Genomic DNA, 21099 nt, shown 5'->3' on the forward strand with positions numbered 1-21099 from the left:
ATGCCTTGTGATCACAAGGTGTTTACTGCCCATTTAAGAGTGTTGCTTTACTGCCATTTGTGGAAAACAAGACTAGGATCTGCATAAACAACAATAGCAGGGTGAGTGTGTTCTAATCATGCTATTGTTGCTTTTATGTTGGTGTTTATTGTCCTATTTTCATATATGCTAAACATCTGTGCAGTCAAGCTGATGACCCCTAGAGTGATGCCTCAGAGTGCCAGTGTATACAGTAGTACTGTCAGTGTGCCCAGTGCTAATGACCTTTTTTTTTTTTTGCCACTCTTAGTACAATGTAGCACCACCCCAACTCTATAGAGTGTGCATATATGGATATCGATGAAAAAACATGAAACAATATACATAAACATAAAACATATCATCATTTGGCAAAATAAAGCATTATTATTTATTGCAAAACTCTTCAGATGTGTACATTATCATACAGTTTACTGTTTATGTTTAATGCCTTTCATATTCCTTAAAGGGCTATAGTGTGAAAATACTGCCTGGGACTTGCACAGCACTGCTGGTCCCGAGCAGTACTTTTACTGTGCATTTAACCCATTTGCAGGTTTTAAACGCATAGTAGTGAAGGGTTTGTAATCTTAAAATAAAATGCTCTAACAAATTGTTTTGGCTATTCTGGCCCTTTAGGAAGAGAAGATACCATCTATCAAACCTATTTACAAACACTTGTGAATGTGTAACTGTTAACCAATTACTTTGAGTGTACTCCCAAACAATGCCAAAATATACAAGTCTCCCTAAAGTGTAATTGTGTAGACATGTTTTGTGAGGAAGAAAACCTTATGTAATCTGTGACGGCCTGTCATGCGGGTTTTCTGTTTGTTTGAATGTTTTGACCTTTTGAGATTTGACAGTCTGAGAATTTTGCCAGTAGGCTTGCAGACAGCATTGTTTTCTTTTCAAGACATCTTGTTTTACTCTTGATGAAGACAATGCAGCTTTAAAACACGATTTTGCTTTAGCCAGGAAACGGTGTCAGCCCTGTGTGCTGTATTGCTAGAATTTCGTTTTTGCATCGTCTGAAACCTGAGCTTTATTTTTCTTCTTCTTTATGTACAGGATTTGGAATATTAACTTACCACCTGTGTTTTCTTGGCAGCGGTTTTCAAGCTGTAAAGCAACATCAGGGTGGTCATACTTAATGGCTGCAACAACCTACATGCTACAACTTTATGATTAGTCAGGGTTCTCCACTGTTCAATTTGCACTGGAGATAAATAGAGTAAAGGATAGGGAAAAAGGCTGGCCTTGTATTTTATGAAAATTAAAGTGACATTCTAATGCAAATCAATGCTCATTTGTCTGGGCAAGCAGTATTTGCATTAATGACCCTAAATAATTAGACCTTTAAAAGGACAGTCTAGTTAAAATTAAACTTTCATGATTCAGAGCATGTATTTTTAAATAACTTTCCTATTTACTTTGATCAACTATTGCTTTGTTCTGTTGGTATTCTTAGTTGAAAACTAAACCTAGGTAGGCTCATATGCTAATTTCTAAGCCCTTGAAGGCCGCCTCTTATCTGAATGCATTTGACCGGTTTTCACAACTAGAGGGCATTAGTTCATGTGTGCCGCATTAGATAACATTGTGCTCACACCAGTGGAGTTACTTATGAGAGGGCACTGATTGGCTAAAATGCAAGTTTATCAAAAGAACTGAAATAACTGGGCAGTCTGAAGAGGCTTAGATACAAGGTAATCACAGAGGTAAAAAGCGTATTAATATAACCATGTTGGTTATGCAATACTGGGGAATGGGTAATAAAGGGATTATCTCTTTTTAAACAATAACAATTCTGGGGTAGACTGTCCCTTAAACCCACATAAGGGGGTTAAACATAAAAGTAAAATCATGCTAGAGAGTCACAAGCCTTTCAGCTCAAGAGCAAGACAGTCGATGAGCCAATCGGGAGTGGCAAAAACACTAACCTCCAATCACTAGCTGTATTCTGCTCAGGAGGTGCAATGCATGCAGCTCTCACACATGACCTTTAAAGGGATTCAGATAGAGTATTTGTTTTAAAGGACCAGTCAACACAGTAGATTTGCAAAATCAACAAATGCAAGATAACAAGACAATGCAATAGCACTTAGTCTGAACTTCAAATGAATAGTAGATTATTATTTTTTTCTGACACTTTTAAAAGTTTTGTTTATTTTCCCCTGTACCATGTGACAGCCATCAGCCAATTACAAATGCATACACGTCCCATGTGACAGCGATCAGCCAGTCACAAATGCATATACACTTATTCTGTGAATTCTTGCACATGCTCAGTAAGACCTGGTGACTCAAAAAGTTTTTAAATATAAAGACACTGCACTTTTTTTTTTTTTTTTTTTTTTTTTTTATGGAAGTAAATTGGAAAGTTGTTTTAAAATTGCATGCTCTATCTGAATAATGAAAGTTTAATTTTGACTTGAGTGTCCCTTTTTAAGAGACTTTCAATACTTCCATTATCAAATTGTACATATAAGAAAACTGAACAATTTCTGAGGTAATAGCTACTATGGTGTGAGAGTTGAGTTTATAGCTTATAACTGTCAAATGATGATAAAGGGAGCCGACAAATTGAAGTGGATGTGAAAATATATATATATATATATATATATATATATATATATATATATATATATATATATATATATATATATATATATATATATATATATATATATATATATATTTAGGTGCTATTGCTCTGTCTGTCTATGTATTTGTTAATGAATTAGCTATTTCAAATGACAATATTAAAGTTAATGGAGCTATTAAACCATTTTAATGCATTCTTGTAGGTAAAATGTATCATTGAGAACACATTAAAGGGGAGAAAAAATAAAATGCACTGTCCCTTTAAATACATAGGTAAATGCATAGTTAGCTTGGGTTAATAGTGCAAAAAATACACTCTCTAATTATTTAGACTCGGGTCATATAATTTTTTCTAGAAAAATGTCATATTTAAGTTTTGTTAATGTTGGTTTTTTCTTTTAAATTGTAGTAGGAAAAAAAAAATACATTCCTAAAAGAGCCAGTATTTCAAAGGATAAAAAACAAATTTTAGTATGTACAAAAGTGGCTAAGATTTTAGGCCATGTGTCTGAAGATATCAAAATGTGTAGGACTCTATGTTGGGAAGCAGTTCAGGAATATACACCTTAAACAGGCTGGGAAAATTCATGTAACTCATTTTACTTAGGAATATAAGAAAGTAAATTAATAAAAAATGTGCAAAGCTTTATATATAAATTTTATGCGAGGTTTAAGTTTAACGTAAGTCAGTTTTTCTGTAATGAGCTTGGTAACCTGATCTGCACAGTGCCTGAAACATGCAAATCTTAGTTTATTCAAACAAATAAAAATGTTTTTCTAATCTTGTATTTTGCACTGTGATAAAATGTAAGTAATCTGTTCCAACACTAATAACCCGATGGCTACAAGAGCGTGACGAGCAAGAGAGGATGTTACTTGCAATCAGGAGTATACACATCACTGGGAAGTTTTGGCTGGTGCCCTGATTACTCCCAATAGAGTAAGCCTGCATGAGAATTTCCTTTCAGAAAAAAGGAAACGCGCAGACATTTAAAGGGACAGTGTACTGTAATCATTTCTATTTTACCTACTTGAGTGTATTAAATTGTTTACAAATGGCTCCTTCCCCTTTTTATTTTCTCATTTGAAATTGCCTATAGTATGCCCATCCATATTGAACGTTTCTTAACTGAAACAAAATGTTTCTTTAATGATTCAGATAGAGCATACAATTTTTAAACACATTTCCATATTCTGTTATCTCATTTGCTTTGTTCTTCTGATATCCTTTGTTGAAGGAGCGGTGATAAACTACTGGGAGCTAGCTGAAAGCCAATGACAAGAGGCAAATATGTGCATCTATCAATCAGAAGCTTCTGAGCCTACCTATGTATAATGTATCAATAAAGGATACAAAGAAATCAAAACAAACTAGACCATAGAAATAAATTGAAATATTATTAAAATTGCATGTTCTATCTGAATCATGGGATTCATAGGTTTAAATAAAATAATGCTCCCAAAGGGGGCCTGTGACAGAGAGGTAATACAATGTTTCTATTGATCTCTCTATGTACTTTGTGCAAACAGTAATAAAGAAGATAAGGAGGACAGTGTAAATAATTAGATAACAAAATTAGGTATTCTTTTCCTATAAGATCAGCCCACCTTATTGGGTTGTGGTTACAGTTAGCAGAGACAGTTATTTCATATACAAAAATATACCTAAATTGAACACTTCCCCATACATTTTAAACTCTGCAGCTGGTGTAAAATTTTAGAAAAATTTCTAAATGAAATGGTACAGCAAATATGAAGCCATGTGGGTGCAGCACCATTGTTGTTGTACCTCTTGTAATATGTACTTCCTGTTTATAATACAAATTTACATTTGTAGAACATTTAATTATGCATGATGGAAAAAATGTCTCTTCACCCCAAGAATGGAGGGCATTCAGTGTAATGCAGAACCATGACATGCTATAAAGCAATTGGCTTATATCCTTAAAGGGACAGTCTAGACCAAAATAAACTTTCATGATTCAGATAGGACATGCAATTTTAAACAACTTTCCAATTTACTTTTATCACCCATTTTGCTTTGTTCTCTTGGTATTAGTTGAAAGCTAAACCTAGGAGGTACATATGCTAATTTCTTAGACCTTGAAGGCTGCCTCTTATCTGAATGCATTTTGACAGTTTTCAGCACTAGAGGGTGTCAGTTCATGTGTCTCATATAGATAACACTGGTCAAGCACGTCGAGTTACCTAGGAGTCAGCACTGATTGGCTAAAATGCAAGTTTGTCAAAAGAATTGAAATAAGGGGGCAGTCTAAAGAGGCTTAGATACAAGGTAATCACAGAGGTAAAAAGTATATTAATTTAACCATGCTGGTTATGCAAAACTAGGTAATTGATAATAAAGGGATTGTTTGTTTTTTTTTGTTGGGTGTTTTTTTTTTGTTTTTTTTTTTTGTTTTTAAACCTTTTCACGCCGTTATGCCGTTCTATTCCGTCACAACGAACACTGGTCTTTAAAGCCGTTATGTCGGAATACAACGTCCTAGCCAACGGCTGTCCTGAATCCTACAGCGCTTGCAGGATTTGATCGCGGTCTGGAGGGCGTTCCTAGCGTCACAGGGATGCCCCCCAGACCCGATCCCATAATTGAAATCTTGCGATCGTTGGCACGATTGCGTGATTTCATTTTGTTTACATTGGAACGTTCCAATGTAGACTTTATAACCCTATCACGAAAGGGTTAAACAACAATTCTGGTGTAGACTGTCCCTTTAATTGGCTACAGCAAAGGGAGAATGATGAACATCATACTCGCGGCTCTTCAAGGGTTCTGTACCAAACCTGCAAAACAATGCATATTTTTCTATCAAATTGACAGTTTTGTGTACAGATCATTTGTAATACAGCAAATAATTTTCTGATGCAAAAATAAAAATATTGACCAATGTCCCTTTGAAACTTTCTTAATTCAGACAGCGTACAAATTTGATTATTAAAACAAATATGTCCATCCATGGCAATAAATTCCTTGATTTTGGTTTCTTTCATTGTACCTGTGTTTTGAACTTGGTTCTTGATGTCACATAATGGTTTCATGGTGAATGGAGAGAGTATTTTAATGTACACAGTTATCTTAGCAACTTTCACAAAGCACTACAAATGCATGAGACATTCCTGGTTTTTATTGCATGCTCTTGTGATACAACAAAGATTCCAATAATGCAGGGGTTTTCAAACCTGTCCACAGGCCTCTCCCTAACGGGCCAGATTTTCAGGCTATTTAAACTGGAGCACTTGTTAAATAATCAGTTGATTAGTAAATGTGGTCATTGACTTGCTCTCACCCAAGGTAATCCTGAAAAGCTGGCCTGTTAGGGAGGCTCCAGGACATGTTTGAAAACCCCTGCATTAATGTGATCACAAACAATATTGCTAGAAATTATTTTCACATTGATACCACAAGGTAACTCTATGCATAACCATACATAACACTTTCAGCTAAGAGCTTTGGTGTCCTTGGTTGTCAGACAAGGCTGTGCAGAATAACTGGTTTCTACCATTCAGAAGCTAGACCCATGATATTAATTCCCAACATGCAGTTCATAAACCCTAGAAAGTTTACTGTTTCTACATGTCAGGCCAAGATAGTACTAACTAGATACAGCCAAGTAGTGCTTTCTAAAACTAAGTCACAGTATAGAAATACATTTTATATATTCTAAGGTTTGCTTTGAAACAATGAAATCTGAGAGAGATATTATTGCCATTATATTGTAGATGTTCTGTTATTTCATTATGAGACCTGCTAAATGCAATTGCTTTTGATATGTTTGTATTGATATATTTATATTATTTTCTTCCACAGGGTACTGTCAGCAGCAGACACAGTGCAGGATTCAGAAGTGTACAACTGACTTTGTCTCCCTAACTTCCCATCTGAACACAGGAAGTGATGGATTTGACTCTGAGTTTTGCAAGGCGTTGCGGGCCTATGCAGGCTGCACACACAGAACTGCCAAAGCGTGTCGTGGAAACCTAGTTTATCATTCTGCAGTTCTGGGCATAAGTGATCTCATGAGCCAGAGAAATTGTTCAAAGGATGGTCCAACATCGTCTACAAACCCAGAAGTTTCAAATGACCCTTGTAATTACCACAGTAGGTTAGCAGCAAGAGAACTTCGGTCAGGAGAGCACATTCAGCCTAATTACCTCTTCTGTGGCTTGTTCGGAGACCCACATTTGAGAACTTTTAAGGATGTTTTTCAAACATGCAAAGTAGAAGGTGCATGGCCATTAATAGACAACAATTATTTGTCTGTACAAGTGACAAATGTGCCAGTAGTTCCTGGTTCAAGTGCGACTGCTACTAATAAGGTAATGTATATATTCATTCACCTGTTTTAAAACCCTGTTATACAGCCCAGAGGAAAAACTTTTTAAAAATACATCTACATGTTATTCTCAGACAAATCTTTCTTTGAATGTAATATTCAATCTAGCATTTATTTAGTGCTTAATGTCACTTTAAGGAAAACGTACACAATGCTGTTTAAAGAGAACAGCCCGATGTGGAGCAGCGATGCAAAGTGAAAGCGCTAAAAGTTCCTGCATGTTTCCCATTCTTTACCAGACATGCTGCAATGACATCTTGAATCACAGCATGTTCTGCTTGGGGTTAAACAACCTGAGCAAAATGGATTGTATATAAACCAGAGAAGGGTAGTTCTGTATTGTAGGTATTAGCTGTAACTGTATAATAGTACACAGATTTTGAAACATAAAGGGATGTTGTAGTTTAAAAAAAAAAAAAATTTGCTCTAATTTTGCAAGAGCATGCTATTTTTAATGCACAGCCAACCTTACAAGCCTGAGTTTAACCCCTACAAAGGACATGGCCTGTGAGCCAATCAGCAGTGTCATTTGCACAGCTGGCTCACTGGTCATGGCTGCTCAGGACCAGCAGTTCTCTGTGGCTCCTGAGAGCTACTTTGTAGGGGTTAAATACAGACTTTTTAAAATTAAATGCTCAAATTCATTTTTGCACTGCAATGTCACTTTAATGTTTGCAAATAGAAGATGACTAACTTATCTAAAAAGCATATTATGGACAAGGTAACATTATAAGCATAATTTAATACAATAGAACTATATTGATGGTATCACATTGATATTGCAGTGGTTCTTGCTTCTGTAACATATTAAAGGGATATGAAACCCATGATGCAGATAGAGCAAGTCATTTTCAAAAACTTTCTAGTTTACTTGTGTTATTTTATTTTTTTCTTTCTTTGTTCTATTAGTATCTTTTGTTGGAATGTATACATAGGACCCGACTCATTTCTGGAGCACTATATGGCAGCAGTTTTGCAAGAATGTTATCCATTTGAAAAAGCACTAGATGACAGCACTATTTCCTGCCAGGTAGTGCCCCAGATGCCTACTTGTATCCTCTTCAAGATAGATATCAAATATTGCTTCTGATTTATGAGCAGTTTGATTGCTATTTGCCGGCTGTCATGCATAGTCCCCCTAAGCCATTATGTAGCAGCTTCTGGGGTGATCCATACACTGCCTAACTTGACAGGCAGCAGCGGAGAGGGCATACAGTTGTTACCGGGGTCACTAATCTTTTACAAAATATTTTAGAGCGTGCAGGATCAGGAGGTGCTAATTATTGCACTAGCGGATGAAACCAGGCAAAGAAAGAGGGAGGGCATTGGAATGTGCAGGGGTCTAAGACATCAAATTGAAAAAGTGAGCTTCATTGTATTTGGTGCCAATAGTGCCCAGGCACCCAGAAAAAGCGAGCACTACATACAGTGATCACCTGACTATACAGACTATATGCACTATATTGGTGGTCTGTGCTTTTTTTGTGTGTTTCATCTTCTGCCTTTATTACTTTTTTTTTGGGGGGGGGGGGGGGGCTTAGTGATTATCAAGGCCACCTGCATTTGAATGAGCAGTAGATTCTTTTTCAAATCGGTGGTCTTGATTGTTTGTAGATGCTACATTCCCATTGAAGACTTGGAAGTGCTCCCCACTAGGCCACTAATGTTCCAGCCTGTAGTGCGGGGGGTCAGCAAAAACCGCTCTTGATCAGCGATCCCTCTGCATGGTGAGAACGGCTTATCATGCGCAATAAACCTGTTCATTTATGATGCATACATTATATACAATTGATGTCCCTTTAACTCCACATGTTTGTGCTTTGAAAGTAACCATAGATAAGACATTACTGTATTTTCTAAGGAAATAGTTTTGGTTGTGATACCAGCTAGTGTCAGGACTTTTGTAACTGACAAACATGTCTAATAGCGGTGACTTACTGTACTTGCATTTTAACCATTTACCCTAATATTGTACCTGTGTGCCGTCTATAAAAATGTATGGGAGCCAGCAACAAACCCAAGTGATTTGCCACTGACATTTAGAGCTGCCAAAGTGGTTGTTTCTCCTTTTTAAATGAAAATTCTATACAACAATATTTCTTTCTCTCCTGCTCCCATGTGCTCTAGATGATGAAATCTGAGGTTATGACTCATGGATTTCTGTGGTGTTGCACAGCTTTATTTCTTATCTCAGCAGAGAAAATGCAGTTGACATCCGACATGTGCAGAGTCAAATGTAATGTCCACGTATACAAATAACAGAAAAAACTCTTTCTATGCAGAGCTCACATCTTGCATATACTGTCAATACACATATAAGAGCAGATTAATCACTGAAATAAATGGGCTTCTATTATTTACATTTAACAGTATGCTAGGAACAAACTGCTGTAAAATAAATGGTGAAGAACAATTAAAACAAAACACTCAAAATAGGAATGAACATGGGTGATAAAGCCATACATGGTGTGGACTTGCTAAGATCTTCCCAAATCTGTATAGGATTAATAATAATAAAATGTTTCTTTAAAGGGACAATCCAGCCAAAATTAGAAACCATGTTGGGATATATTTCAGTTTTCAATAGAAACATTTTAGTAATATACTGTACATGTGTTTAGCAAAACTGCTTCTAATAAAAGCTATAGCTGTTTCAAAAGTGTATTTAAGTATGCACTGTGCACCAGCATTTTTAAATACAGCACTTGCTCAGAGAGCCTAAGATGCTGTATCGTCTGGTAATGACTCAATTTGTTAATTGCTGACATGATACAAGCCCCTGTGCTGAGCAGCTGCAGTATTTAAAATGCTGGTGCACTGAGAATATCTAGCTTTACTTCACATGCACGTGCAGAGAAAAAGGCTGCCACTAAAACAGTGATAACGTTTACTAGAAGCTTTTTTCAAATGTATTTTGGAAATATCTTTCCATTTAAAGGGACAGTACACTGTAAAATTGTTTTATATAGGAATGTATTTTCAATGACTTGTTATACCAGCTGCAGAGTATAACATTTATGAAAAATTGCATTTTCAGGTTTATTTGTGTATATGAAGTAGCTGGTTTTGTGCTTTTAAACCACAGCCTATTACAATGGGTTGAGCTTCAGGTAATATCAGATCTCATTATGTTATCACTTTATGTACGCAGACTTGCTTCCTTATCTTATATTTGTCTAGAACACCAAAGCTCAATACTTAGAGAGAACAATGGCAAATTATCATTTTATTACTTAACTATCATGCCCCCCAGGTTGTTCACCAAAAATGGGCCGGCATCTAAACTTACATTCTTGCATTTCAAATAAAGATACCAAGAGAATAAAGAAAATTTGATAATAGGAGTAAATTGGAAAGTTACTTAAAATTTCATGCTCTATCTGAATCACGAAAGAGAAAAATTGGTTTCAGTGTCCCATTAAATAATTATTATAGTCTGTGGATTACATGTATTCCTTTAACAAGTAAAAACACCTCTTGCACATACACTTTCAGTATTCTTTACATTAAAATTCCCTACACTGACTTAATCCATGCCCAGCAAAGTATATAAATTAATATTTTCTAAGGTTTTCAAGGTCTTCAATAGGTTGGGGTGAATTGTTTTATGTTTTAACCCCTTAATTGCCTAAAGGCAGTGGCTTTGAGAGGTATATCATCCCTTAGTAAAGCATATATAGTCATAGTCTCGGCTCTTAGCTACTTGAACAATTATACATTTTCATTTTAAGTGACTTCTGGTCAATTTCACAAAGTGATGAATAAATTTATAAGCACAAGGGTCCTACTTTTATTTTGGAATTTAAACAGGAAGAGGAAACATTTATAAAGATCTGCAGTTTTGTTGTGAATGATTTTTTGGCTCCGGCAAGTTGTATATTTTCTGCCCAGTGTGGCCACTAATGCAACCTCGGAATTCTGAGCATCTTTATTTTTACATAGACTGGTAACTTAGGCAACAGCTGAGAAAAAGTTGGATGTGAAATAGGTGACTCTTTCATCCTAGCAATTTTATGTGACAACACTGCAATGTGTTGCAACTCCTTATGGCAGTGAATGGGTTAGAGTTTGTGCCAGCTAATACCATGCATTTTATTAAAGTCTGTCTTTGTATGGGGATGAATGCTGCATTCATGCTAAGCGGGCATAGAGCCCTTGCAAGGTGTGTGTGTGTGTGTGTGTAAACTGTGGGGCATCTGTCTGACTTGGATTACTTGTACATTGTGTTTAACAAACACAACTGTTTTTACAATATGTTCTTTATTTCATGATTAAAAATGCACAGATGTCTACAAATTCAATGTATAGCAAATGTGTGTGACAAAGAATCTTATTTTGGAAAGTCTTTAGAAAGGTGTAATGCTAACATGTGTGGAATTTTCACAGTGTACCTATATCCAACCTTGTAAAAATATCATTCACACAGTAAATTCTTATTTTTTTTCAAGCCTAGTGTACATAAGATAGAAGTCTCTAATGTATTTGCATCCTTGAAATAAACTAGTTAGTTCATTGTGAAAAGGTTTAGCAATGTGCTGACTTTTTCTGTAACTAGAAATGTTTTTTGTTTAATTTAGAATTTGGATTCTTCATGATTGAATACCTGAATTGTATTGTTAATTTTATATGGCATGCTATTCTAATTGGTATAGCAAATTAGATAAGGAAAATTGTGTGTGTATAATTTGTAGAAAGTGTAGCAGCACTCCAGCTCCAAATAGCTCAGTTGAGCTCTCCTTGCCCCGGGTACACTTCAAGAGAATAAATAAACCAGCATAAAAGAAGTCACTCACAGGGTCTTGCAAAAAGATAAAGCATTTATTTTGACGTTTTGGGTGTTACCCCTTTCTCAAAACAGCACAGTGTAAAACAGTATACTCACCCCCCTTAAATAACCCTGCACAGCAAACAATAAGTGCGGAACGGTGGTTGGCCATTCTGGTCCTCAAGTCATCCACCATTTTTCCTACATAAAACATCCCGCACACACAGTGCAGGAGGTATACAATAAATTTTGTGGTACAGGTTACCCTGTGTCTGATTTTAAACTTTCTGGTGGAATACGGATGGATGAAGAAGCTACCTGTAGAGTCCTCCACAGGTGGTGCAACCCAGACACCTAAAACAACCTTTTCTTTCATGTAATTAGCAAGAGTTCATGAGCTAGTGACGTATGGGATTTTTTTTCAGTGGAATTGGCTGTCTTTATTTTATCCCTCCCTCTCTAGTGACTCTTGCGTGGAAGATCCACATCTTGGGTAGTCATTATCCCATACGTCACTAGCTCATGGACTCTTGCTAATTACATGAAAGAAAACATAATTTATGTAAGAACTTACCTGATAAATTAATTTCTTTCATATTAGCAAGAGTCCATGAGGCCAACCCTTTTTTTTGTGGTGGTTATGATTTTTTTTGTATAAAGCACAATTATTCCAATTCCTTATTTTTATGCTTCGCACTTTTTTCTTATCACCCCACTTCTTGGCTATTCGTTAAACTGATTTGTGGGTGTGGTGAGGGGTGTATTTATAGGCATTTTGAGGTTTGGGAAACTTTGCCCCTCCTGGTAGGAATGTATATCCCATACGTCACTAGCTCATGGACTCTTGCTAATATGAAAGAAATTAATTTATCAGGTAAGTTCTTACATAAATTATGTTTTTTTAGTTTTAAGCCAGGTGTCATTGCTGTAACAGTTCCTTGGGTCAGTTTTTATTGGCTGATCCCTTGGAGAGGTAGCTCTACGGTACCCAATTCTGGGTGGGGGCATGCATTTAAAAGATAAGTCATTGTCAGACGATAAGAGCCCCCAGTTTTCCTTAAGGGTATCAGCAATTCCCTCTTTGTTCTTTGTATAATTGGTGGTAAACGTGAGTCTATCCTCAGGTGTTGTAGCATTAGTTCAATTTAGCAGGTCCTTTTGCGCCGTGTCCGACACTGTCATTTTACTGGTTAAGAGATTGTTATGGTTGTATCCCCTCTGACTGAATTTTGTCATGTCGACCAGTTTTGCTCCTTTAAGCTCCTCAGTTGTATTATTCCTTGCTACCCTCTTGAATTGGGATAGTGGGAGTGCCTTCTTAAGGCTGGGTGGATGGCAACTGGTTGCATGAAGGACGGAATTCTTGTCCGTTGCTTTGCTGAAGAGGGTAGTGTTTAACTTATCTCCATGCTTGAAAATTCTTATGTCAAGGAAGTCTATTGATTGTTTATCATATGTTAGCTTGAACTTGACTGTCGGATGTACCTTGTTGAGTTCCTCGAACCAAGCCAGTAGTTGATCCTCCGTGCCTGTCCACAGTAGAAACAGGTCATCAATGTACCTCTTGAATATTGGCACTCTGTTGTCCTTGAACAGTTGGGTGCCTTGATCCTCAAATTCTGCCATGAACAGGTTGGCGTATGATGGGGCCATGTTCGACCCCATCGCCGTTCCAGCCACCTGCAGGTAAAAGGATCTTTTCGAAGCAGAAGTATTTGAGTTCTAGACATAGTCTCAGCATTTCACATATGACATCGGGGGGGTCCAACGTACAGGTACTGACCAGCAGTGTGTTTTCAGTGAGAGGAGGTAAGTCCAGTATTAATTTGAGCATGGATGCTGAATCCAAGAGGAAGGATGGTATGGTGCGGACAATAGGTTGTAGAATAAAGTCAATGTAGGTTGCTATTGGTTGTAAAAGAGAGCCAACAGTTGACACAATAGGTCTTCCAGGGGGGGCGTCCAGGCTTTTGTGTACTTTCGGTAGCATGTAGAGAACCGGTATTCTAGGGTATGTATGTATGTATTCCCTAGAATACCGCTTCTCTACATGCTACTAAAAGTACACAAAATATATATATATAATATAATATATTTTGTTTTATTTTTTTTTTAAACTTTTATTTATATGATGCTCCCAAAAGCTTGTGTAATTATCAGGCAGTTTCAGTTGATTACTGATACAAATTAGAACTAAGGAAATTAACTTTAATTGAATATTGCTTACTGATATTTCATGTAAATTGTATGAACAGAAGGAAGTTGTAGTTCATTGTGTTACATTTCCAGAATGCTAAGGTCAGATACCATAATAAGTAAAAAACACAGTGCCAATGTTTGCTTGCTTAGGGGAATTTAGTTCAATATGTAATTTCTTGCTTGCTCTATGTGATCTAAATTTAACACATTAGTTGCAAAATGTTCTGAATTTGTTGTTTATAGTACTGAAATATGTTGGTACCTTACTAGAGGGCTCATCAAACCCAGGAGCCACTGGCTCCTAGAATTCTATCCTTGGCTCATAACTTTTGGGGTTAGTCTCCATATATTTATATACAAATACTACTGTCTGGCTCCTAAATATTCTTACTGGCTCCTAATTTTTAAACTGATTTGTCTAGCACTGCTACATTTAAAAATGATGTACTTATGTAGTAAGCCTTACTACATAAGGGCATCCTTTTAAAATGTAGCATTTTTTGTTTGTTTTTGTAGGACCATTATATGCATTAGCAGGTACTCTGAATTTCAAATCATGTGACAGCCATCAGCCAATCAAAGACTAGTATAAGTATACGCTGATCTCCTGCACATGCTCAGTAGCAAAATTTGCTAAGGGAAGTAAATTAGAAAGTCTCACCTTGGCAATGCATTTTCGTTATTTTGCCTGTTTTTTCTTTTTTTTTTTTTTTCTGTAATTTTAACACATAGTGTTTCTACTCCCCTCTGTGATGCTAGGGGTGTATTCAGTGGAATGAAAAAATTACTATTTGGTGCACAGCACATTGATTATATCTAAACCTGATTTCTTTCTGGTGTAGACTGCCCATTTTATATCAATATGTATTCAGGGCTTGACAAATGTTTATCCCAAAGTTTAGGAGCCATATATCAATGACTGACAAATCATGGTTTCAACAATTTTTTTTTTCTTGCTCCCTAGTGTGTGCTTGTGCGCATAGGACATCAGAATAACAGAAACATTCCAATTAAATATGCAGTTAAATTAATACTCCTAGTTCTAACGAAATATAATTGGCATCACATAAGTTCATGTGCAGAGAGAAGATAAATGACCTCTCCTGGCTTTAGAAATGTTTGTATGGTACTGTAATGTGCGCAGAGAAAGCAATGATGTTAGCATATATAGAGTTTGATCACTTTAAAAACATTCAGAGGTTATTATACATCAGTACCTTCCTTTGGAAAAAAGTAAAGTTAAAGGACAAGTCAACACAGTAGATTTGCATAATTAACAAATGCATGATAAGAAGACAATGCAATAGCACTTAGTCTGAACTTCAAATGAGTAGTAGATTTTTGTTAAATAAATTGCAAAGTTATGTCTATTTCCACACCCCCTGTATCATGTGACAGCCATCAGCCAATCACAAATGCATATACGTATATTCTGTGAATTCTTGCACATGCTCAGTAGGAGCTGGTGACTCAAAGTGTAAATATAAAAAGACTGCGCACATTTTGTTAATGGAAGTAAATTGGAAAGTTGTTTAAAATTGCATGCTCTATCTGAATCATGAAGTTTAATTTTGACTTGAGTGTCCCTTTAAGAAAGCAGCTCTCCTTATTCTTTTCTCATGACAAGGGGGGTTGCTTTGAGCCACGTAATTTATCTCCTTGGCACAGAGGTTAGAGTGCAAGGAGCTGCTGCAGATCCCACACCAGTCCTTGTATGTGTGAGGGCTGTCTGCAACAGATCTCACACAGAGGTTGGGACAGAAAACTGATCCAGTGGACCTTAGCCTATACCCTCTATCCACAGCGTAATCCTGAGCTTGACAAACCCTAGTGCTACTGGCACCTCAAAAACGTGTGCAGTTCTTCTCTGGTACCATGTTTTCCTAGGCAGCCAGGCTCGGAGCATTTGCACATGTATGTTTTGGGAAACAAGGGGATACTTGTTGTGGTGGTACCCTAAGAAATGAAGGGTTTGAATCAACTCTTTGAGTGTAGTTTTTAGTTGTGTTCTAAACGTTTATGATCTTGTATGTTATGGACAAGCAAGGGTTAAGTCATTGCTGCATGTCACTAATGTAAAATTGTGTGGCTGCTATATTTTGAACACATTTATCAAGCTCTGGTGTTGACTAGTAACCTGAATCATCTCCTAGCTCACAGGTTATGTCTGTGCAAGTTACATAATTAATTATGCTAATTATTATTGGCAATGTTTTTCAAGAAAGGTAACAACCCTCCTTTACTTTAAAATGCTATGAACAAATTAGGTGTGACAGACGGCAAACCATGAGTAATTTTATACAATGTAAAAAGGCAAAACAATCCCAGCTTTTGCCTAAAAATATACAAAAAAAGTTGCTCTTCCACCAATCCGTTAAACAGTAGGAGATTACTACCTAAAAAAAAACCCCTGTACATTGCTACAATATAGAATTTGTGTTCAGTGTCCTATAAAAGTATTTATTTTTCTCTACCCTTTTTTTTTATTTTCCTCTCCATTATTAGTTTTTCTGGTTCTTTTTTCTTTTCTTTTTCAGATGCCTTCTCACTTCCCCCATACCCCTGTGTTCTGCTGCATTCCTAACCTTTTTTTTTTCTCCCCGAGTCTCGTTTTCTTTGTCTCTTAAAGGGACAGTATACACTCATTTTCATATAACTGCATGTAATAGACACTACTATAAAGAATAAGATGCACAGATACTGATATAAAAATCCAGTATAAAACTGTTTAAAAACATACTTAGAAGCTGTCAGTTTGGCTCTGTTGAAAAGGTAGTTGGAAAGCCCACTGCAAGTGGCAAATAAGACACTCCCCCCCCCCTCCCCCTTCTTTTGCATATGAAAAGACCCTTTACACAAACAGGAGCAAGCTGGAGTAGGTAGTCGAGCAAATTCACATAAAACTTTGGGGCTTGGTTAGGAGTCTGAAAATCAGAGCAATGTTATTTAAAAATAAGCAAAACTATACATTAATTTAAAAAAAAAACCTTTATGGGCTATATAAATAGATTATCTACAAAACATTTATGCAAAGAAAAAATGAGTGTATAATGTCCCTTTAAGTCCGCGTTCATGTGAGTAATGGCTCATGAACCTATATGAATCCATTGAATGTGAAGATTTTTGTGACTGATAATTTGATACATTAAATCATTAAAAATGCAAAAAAAAGCTCAAAAGATTGCTATTTTCTGCATTTATAAGTGATAATAAGACCCCTTCACCTAGAAATGCAGGTGTGCCTGCCTCTATGAATGTATTGAGGAATAGCTATTCACTAAAATCCCTTTAGTGAAATATGTGTTTTATGCTTGTATCTCTAAAGGGACAGTAAAGTCAAAATATAACTTTCACTATTCAGATAGAGCATGTCATTTTTAAACAACTTTCCAATTTGCTTATATTAATTTTGCTTAGTTCTCCTGGTATCTTTAGTTAAAAAATAATCCTAGGTGAGCTTTAAAGTGTGCACGTGTCCTTAGCCATCAGCAAAGCGTTTGCAAAAATGCTTAAAACAATGTTATACATAGTTGCAAACTCTGCTGTCATAGGGTGTCTGTAGCATTATTTGGCAGCTGTGTAAGCAACCATGTATAACATTGCTATAAACATTGTTGCACAGACTCCTGCCAGACGGCTAAATACATGTGCACGCTCCTGAGCTCATCTATGATTACTCTTTACTAAAGGATACCAAGAGAACTAAGCAAAATCAGTACTAGAAGTAAACTGGAAAGTTGTATAAAATGAAATGCTCTATCCAATCCATATAGATTTAATTTTGACTTTTACTGTCCCTTTTAAATAGCCCATTTAGGGGGGGGGGTGCAGTATGGAGTATTTGCATTTTTTTTCTCTCCTAGAGGACTTGCATGAAAGTCAGGGGAACACACCGAAACGCGTATTACCATGATATTTCTACTGGGAGCAAATTATTTAAAAATGAATGAGACTGGTAGCTAGTACGGGAAATAATTTTAACGTAAGCATTGATGTTTAAATGCACAGCACTATAAACTATCAATAATAAATGAGCCCTGAAAAATCAAATGTGCCAAAGTTTTTGTTTTTTTTTCACTGCATTTTGTGCAGTATAGTTTTTGTTTTTTGTAAATTTGTCATGGGGAAAAAAAATAACCAGTGCAAATATATAAATATACAATGGGTAAATATGTGTAGGTGGCTCTGTATCCATAATGCAAGGACGTCTCTTCTTACTTCAATTTATTGGAGGAAAAAATCAAAACTTGTGATAACCTTCTATTGCCTTCACCAATGTACATCTGTCCTTATTTAGTGGTAACTATAAAAATATTACAAATGTTCAACTGAAAGACTTAGGGAAACGGTAATAAAGCAGACTGACACTCTGATATCCCAAGGTAAATGATCGTCTGCATCTCATTGGTATAGGGCGAGATGCTTCTGCCGTTAAGACTTCTTCTGTGAGCAAGAGAAAATGGTTGAATTTAGAGTTTCTCAATAACAGAAAAAGTCTACAAATCCTTAAATGAGTTCCCTATAAGCTTATGTCCCGTCCCCACCGTGTAATGCCCACATGCTTTTCAGTAGCAATTGATAAGTGACCTGAAATACAGCATGCCATTTTAAACCACTTTCCAATTGACTTCTGTTATCTAATTTGCTTTTTCTCTTGGTATCCTTTGTTGAAAACATACTTGGGTAGGCTCAAGAGCTGGGAGCTTGCTGCTGATTGCTGCACATGTATGCCTCTCGTCATTGGCTTACCAATGTGCTCAGCTAGCTCCCAGTAGTGCATTTCTGCTGGTTCAATAAAGGATACCAAGAGAATGAAGTTGATAGAGGTAATTTGGAAAGTTGTTTAAAATTGTATGCTCTATATCAGGGCAGGGTTTTCAAAACTGTCCTCCGGCCTCCCTAACAGGCCATATTTTCAGGATATCGGAACTGGAGCACAGGTGAAATCAGCTAATTAGTAAGCATGGTTAATAACCTGCTCTCTCCCAAGGTAATTCTGAAAATCTGGCCTGTTAAGGAGACTTAAAGACCCCATGTTCTATCTGAATCATGAAAGAAAAAAATTGGGTTTCATGCCCCTTTTGAAGTTTTATTTTACAAACGATTATGTATTTCAGCCACAAAAACAGAATTGACAGACATAAATTTATGAGTCATAACTGTCAAGCAGACAAATTGCTCCGTTTTAGAACAACAGTTGATACTCTAATTTACAGTGCTAATATTATGATTGTGGGTTGAAAAAAGTACTCGTTAAACAGAGACCTGTCATTTGTCTCTCATTATGGCTGCACCCATTATTTAACTTCATTCTCATGCCTTGAGAAAACTCGCTTCAGACGCTGCCGATTTTATCCCAATTTAGTAAATATCAAGTGCTTCTAACACCACAAATAGTAAAACTACTGCCAGTGCAATTTATTATTGTTGGGGTTTTAACAAAATAGATTTATCTTGTTAATCTAAAAACATTAAAGGGACATTGCACTTAAAATGTGATTCTCCACAAAAGGTTGAATTATTCACATAACTGCAATTGTTTGTCTGCTTTTTCTGTAATTTAAATCTGAATATTGTAATGTTGATCAGCGCAGAACTTAATTTATATCTCTGACTGGCTCAATTTTTTTACTGACGCTTAGAGACCTGAAATGCAAAGTTTTTCTTTCATTATTGAGCGTTTTCAATTGACTTCTATTATCAAATGTGCTTTGTTCTCATGTTATTCTTTGTTGAAGAGATACCTAAGTAGGTAGCGTCCACATGCCTGAAGCACTATAGGACATCTGCCATCTAGTTCTCTTGCTAATGTATAACATTGTTGGAAAACTGCTGCCATGTAGTGCTGCAGACGTGCACTCTCCTAAGCTTACAATCCTGCTTTTCAACAAGGGATAATAAAACAAAGAAAATTTAATAATAGAAGTAAAATGGAAAGTTTTTTTTTTTTTTTTTTTTTTTTTTTTAAATGTATGTTCTATCTGTTTTTTCGAGGGATTTTCCCCAGGACTGTAAAAAAATCTGTGTTTTGCTAACACAATTACAGTTTAAAATATATATATATATATATATATATATATATTTTTTATGCAGATCTTTTGCAATGCAGTGATTCATTTGTGATGCATGGAAACCTACACAAAAATGTACCGTTCCTTTTAATATGATGTTCTTGTAGTCCTTTGTTCATGCCATGGGCTGGAGATTTACTTCTATTCAGTCTTTCCTTTTTTCTTAAAAACATCCAGTTCCCTGCCTGCTAAGAATGTCGTCCTTGTAGTATCAAAACGCTCTGGCATTGAGTCCTCCGCTTTAGCAACATTTAACTACTAATTCTGAAATTCTTTATTTTTTTCGTCTTCTGAGCTTTTATTATATGTTGAAAATATTCAGCACATTTATTACACTTCTAGACAGACATTTTAGAAGGATGTTACAATTGACTAAATGTATGATTTTATGAACTAAACATTCAGAGTTTAGTTAAATATGTTTGTGTGCATAGAGAAAAATACAGTGCGGTAGTTACATGCATGATCAGTGACAATCTGACAACAAATCCTGTATTTGTACTGTTGTGGCCGTCTAACACCTTTTTTTTATTTTTCATTCATCTACAAGTATTTTCTTTAAAAGGATGCTAAACCTAAAAATTCATATTTCTTAATAAGAAATGCAATTTTAAGCAACTTTCTAATTTACTCCTATTATCAAATGTTTCTTCATTCTCTTAGTATCTTTATTCGAAAAGCAAGAATGTAAGCTTAGGAACCGGCCCATTTTTGGTTCAGCACCTGGGTAGCGCTTGCTGATTGGTGTCTAAATGTAGCCACCAATCAGCAAACATTACCCAGAGTGCTGAACCAAAAATGGTCCGGCTTCTAAACTTACATTCCTGCTTTTTCAAATAATGATAGCAAGAGAACAAAGAAATTGATAATAGGAGTAAATTAGAAAGTTGCTTAAAATTGCATGCTCTATCTGAATCAGGAAAGTTTAAATTTGACTAGACTATCCCTTTTTAAGAAAGACAAAAACAGTAGTAGTAATACAAATCGCAGTTGTGTTTAACCCATTAACAAAAATGCACACGACTCGTATCTGAATTGTGAAAGACAAATGTTTGGTTTGATATCCCATGGAAACAGTAAAGTAAAA

General features: G+C 36.0%; 1 protein-coding gene across 2 annotated transcripts in view; it reads left to right on the forward strand.

Moving 5' to 3' along the window:
* RGMB (repulsive guidance molecule BMP co-receptor b) overlaps positions 1-21099 on the forward strand; it is a 50583-nt gene that overhangs the window by 21276 nt on the left and 8208 nt on the right. For both annotated transcript variants that reach the window (XM_053701512.1, XM_053701513.1), the window contains exon 4: positions 6452-6960. In XM_053701512.1, the coding sequence (XP_053557487.1) occupies positions 6452-6960 (509 nt within the window). The remainder of the gene's footprint in view (positions 1-6451; positions 6961-21099) is intronic.

Source organism: Bombina bombina, chromosome 2 (assembly GCF_027579735.1).
Source record: "Bombina bombina isolate aBomBom1 chromosome 2, aBomBom1.pri, whole genome shotgun sequence".
In the NCBI taxonomy this organism is placed as follows: domain Eukaryota; kingdom Metazoa; phylum Chordata; class Amphibia; order Anura; family Bombinatoridae; genus Bombina; species Bombina bombina.